At 38.6% G+C, this 2,396-nt stretch overlaps 1 protein-coding gene across 1 annotated transcript; it reads right to left on the bottom strand.

The window, feature by feature from the left end:
• Positions 1-7: 7 nt before the first annotated feature.
• LOC123965148 (tumor necrosis factor receptor superfamily member 14-like) lies at positions 8-2,387 on the bottom strand (the record flags this gene model as incomplete). Its single annotated transcript, XM_046041715.1, has 5 exons — positions 2,340-2,387; positions 2,003-2,096; positions 1,634-1,759; positions 1,042-1,197; positions 8-16 (listed from the first exon to the last, which is right to left on the bottom strand). Coding segments are annotated over exons 2-5 (376 nt in total), but the record flags the coding sequence as incomplete, so codon positions are not given.
• Positions 2,388-2,396: the final 9 nt, after the last annotated feature.

Here is a 2,396-nt window from a genome sequence, read left to right as displayed (position 1 = left end):
TCTGTGAATGCTGTTCCTGAACAAACACAGATTAGAGATATTGAAACCAGTTCAGTTTTCATATTATAGAGCGATCAGTTTCTTAAATGACATCCTTACATTTCACGGTTTAATTTCAGCGGATTTAAAAAAACACGACCCAAAACATAATCTTCCATTTTTTTTATGTTTTAGGAAAAACATTTTTTTTTGAGGTTTTGACGAGATGTTAATTTTTCTCATAACTACAGAGTGAGATGGGATTTGAATCACTGTAAAGGACAGCAGACTCATAAACAAACTGACCACAGTTTGAGAGAACACTGGAAGTATTCAAACATCTTGAGGTTCAGTGTCATAATGTAATTTAAAATAATATAAAACTACTAGGGCGTCGCGGTAGTACAGTGCTTAGCTTTGTCGCCTCACAGAAAGAAGGTTTTGGGTTCGAACCCTGGTTGCCCTGGCTTTTCTGAGTGGAATCGCACCTTTCGCCCGATGTCAGCTGGGATTGGCTCCAGCCCCCCACGACCCTGTACGCAGGATAAGCGTTTAACAATGGATGGAAGGATGGATGGATAAAACTACTAATATGTTGATGTCAGTTGACAACTGTCAAGAAATTATATAAATTCCACTTTTAAACTTTTCTCTTCTGGCCAGTGTAACATCCACTTCTCTGGGTAACAGTTGTAATCACATGAAAACAAGTTTTTTCCCCAAACAAATGATCCTGACAGAGAGAATTCTTCTGCTTTGTTAACTCTTAAACTAATGTTGTCCATGTAAATTTTAGAATTCACATTTTCCTAGTTAATCTTTAAGTAATTGATTGATCATCCGAAAGTTCCCTTAACGGCTTCAGGCTGACTGAATCACTCAACTGGTCTGAACAGTTTCTGCAGATTTATGGTGGAGCTTCTGTTCTGCTATCTTGTGGTCAGAAATAACCACTTACAGCTTTAATGAGGAAGTTGTCATTAAGTTCCGTTTCTCAAAACCTTGGTTCATTTAAAACTTAAACTACAGTTAGAAGCTTAAAGTCAGCACAAGGAAACCAACCTTTCTGGCTGATGTATTGTCCTGGTTGACAGCTTGTGTGTCTCTGCGCTGTCATACAGCTGTCCTCTGTAGAGTCCAGACAATAGAATCCCTCCAGTGGTTCACAAACTGCATCTGATGTTGTTGTACATGACGTCTTTATCTTCAAACCAGAACCTGTCAGCACATATAGAGGTTACATATGGAGATACTACACTTTTAATCTACTAGAGCAACATGCACAGAGGAAAATACAGCTGAAATTAACAGCCTAATACATCGACTGCAAAATAAATGATGTTGAATGTCTTGTAGCTTACTCATGAAATGATCCTTTTGCGACACACAACATTTCTTCACTTAGTATTTCAGAGTATTTCATAACACACAAGGTCTTTGTTTCTGATTATGCAAACCTTTGCGCGGGGCCAGACGCCCGAAGCGGTCTCTGGACCAGCTGTATATGTGTTTTAGTATGTTTCTGTTTATTCTTTTTTATTAATAAATTCTTCAAAGGCAATGGTTGATTGTTACTCAATTATTTGCTCAATCCCTCACCAGCAAGATACAATTTCCACAACACAATGATTTGGAATTATTCCCAGAAGCCTACCTGCAACACAGGTTGAACAGGGGTAACATTGTCTACGTCCAGTCGGCTGATTCATGAAGGTTCCCTCAGTGCAGGGCAGACAGGAAGTACTTGTGAACTCTGTACAATCTGTTTTAACTCGACTTCCTGTTGAAAACAAAAGAACAATTCAATTTCATGTAATATAATGTTTCTATTGAATGAAAAAGTTAAATCTTGGAGGGTAAAGCTCATGTTGTGAGCTTTGCAAAGTGAACTGCTGTCTGCTACAGAGTCACACTGAAGAAATAAAACTCGCAGATACATGAATTATTGTTGGTATCTGGCAGTAAACGAAAAAGACTCCATATTTTAAGTGAAATATCCCTTTAACATTCAGTTGGATCTTACCAGCAAGACAAACAGGGCAGCATTCCTCCCCTATCTCATACTCTCCTCGATGACATGGGAGGCTGTGTCCTCTCAAGACATTCATCACAAGTATCTGTGAAGAGAAAGAAAAAGGGTTTTGTCTCAGTGAAGCCTGGTTGAAATGAAGTCAAACTGCAAATCAAATATATGGATAGAAGCTGTTTAACTAAACTCTCATAGAAACCAGCAGCACTTTGTGTTTGTGTAGATCTGTTTTAGTCAGCCAGATAGTTAGAGGTCCAAAAGATACTAAATAAAACCACATCAGCTAAAAGTACAGATTCTACTATAACATTAGGAGGTCCCATCATTTAACCTTTGCAGGTGAGTGTCACGGCTGTCGCTGTCACTTTTGTGTTTCCCCTTTTCTGTC

The sequence above is a fragment of the Micropterus dolomieu genome, unplaced genomic scaffold (assembly GCF_021292245.1).
Source record: "Micropterus dolomieu isolate WLL.071019.BEF.003 ecotype Adirondacks unplaced genomic scaffold, ASM2129224v1 contig_8756, whole genome shotgun sequence".
NCBI lineage: Eukaryota > Metazoa > Chordata > Actinopteri > Centrarchiformes > Centrarchidae > Micropterus > Micropterus dolomieu.
Note: the sequence above shows the minus strand (reverse complement) of the source record. Positions and strands in the feature narration are given on the sequence as shown.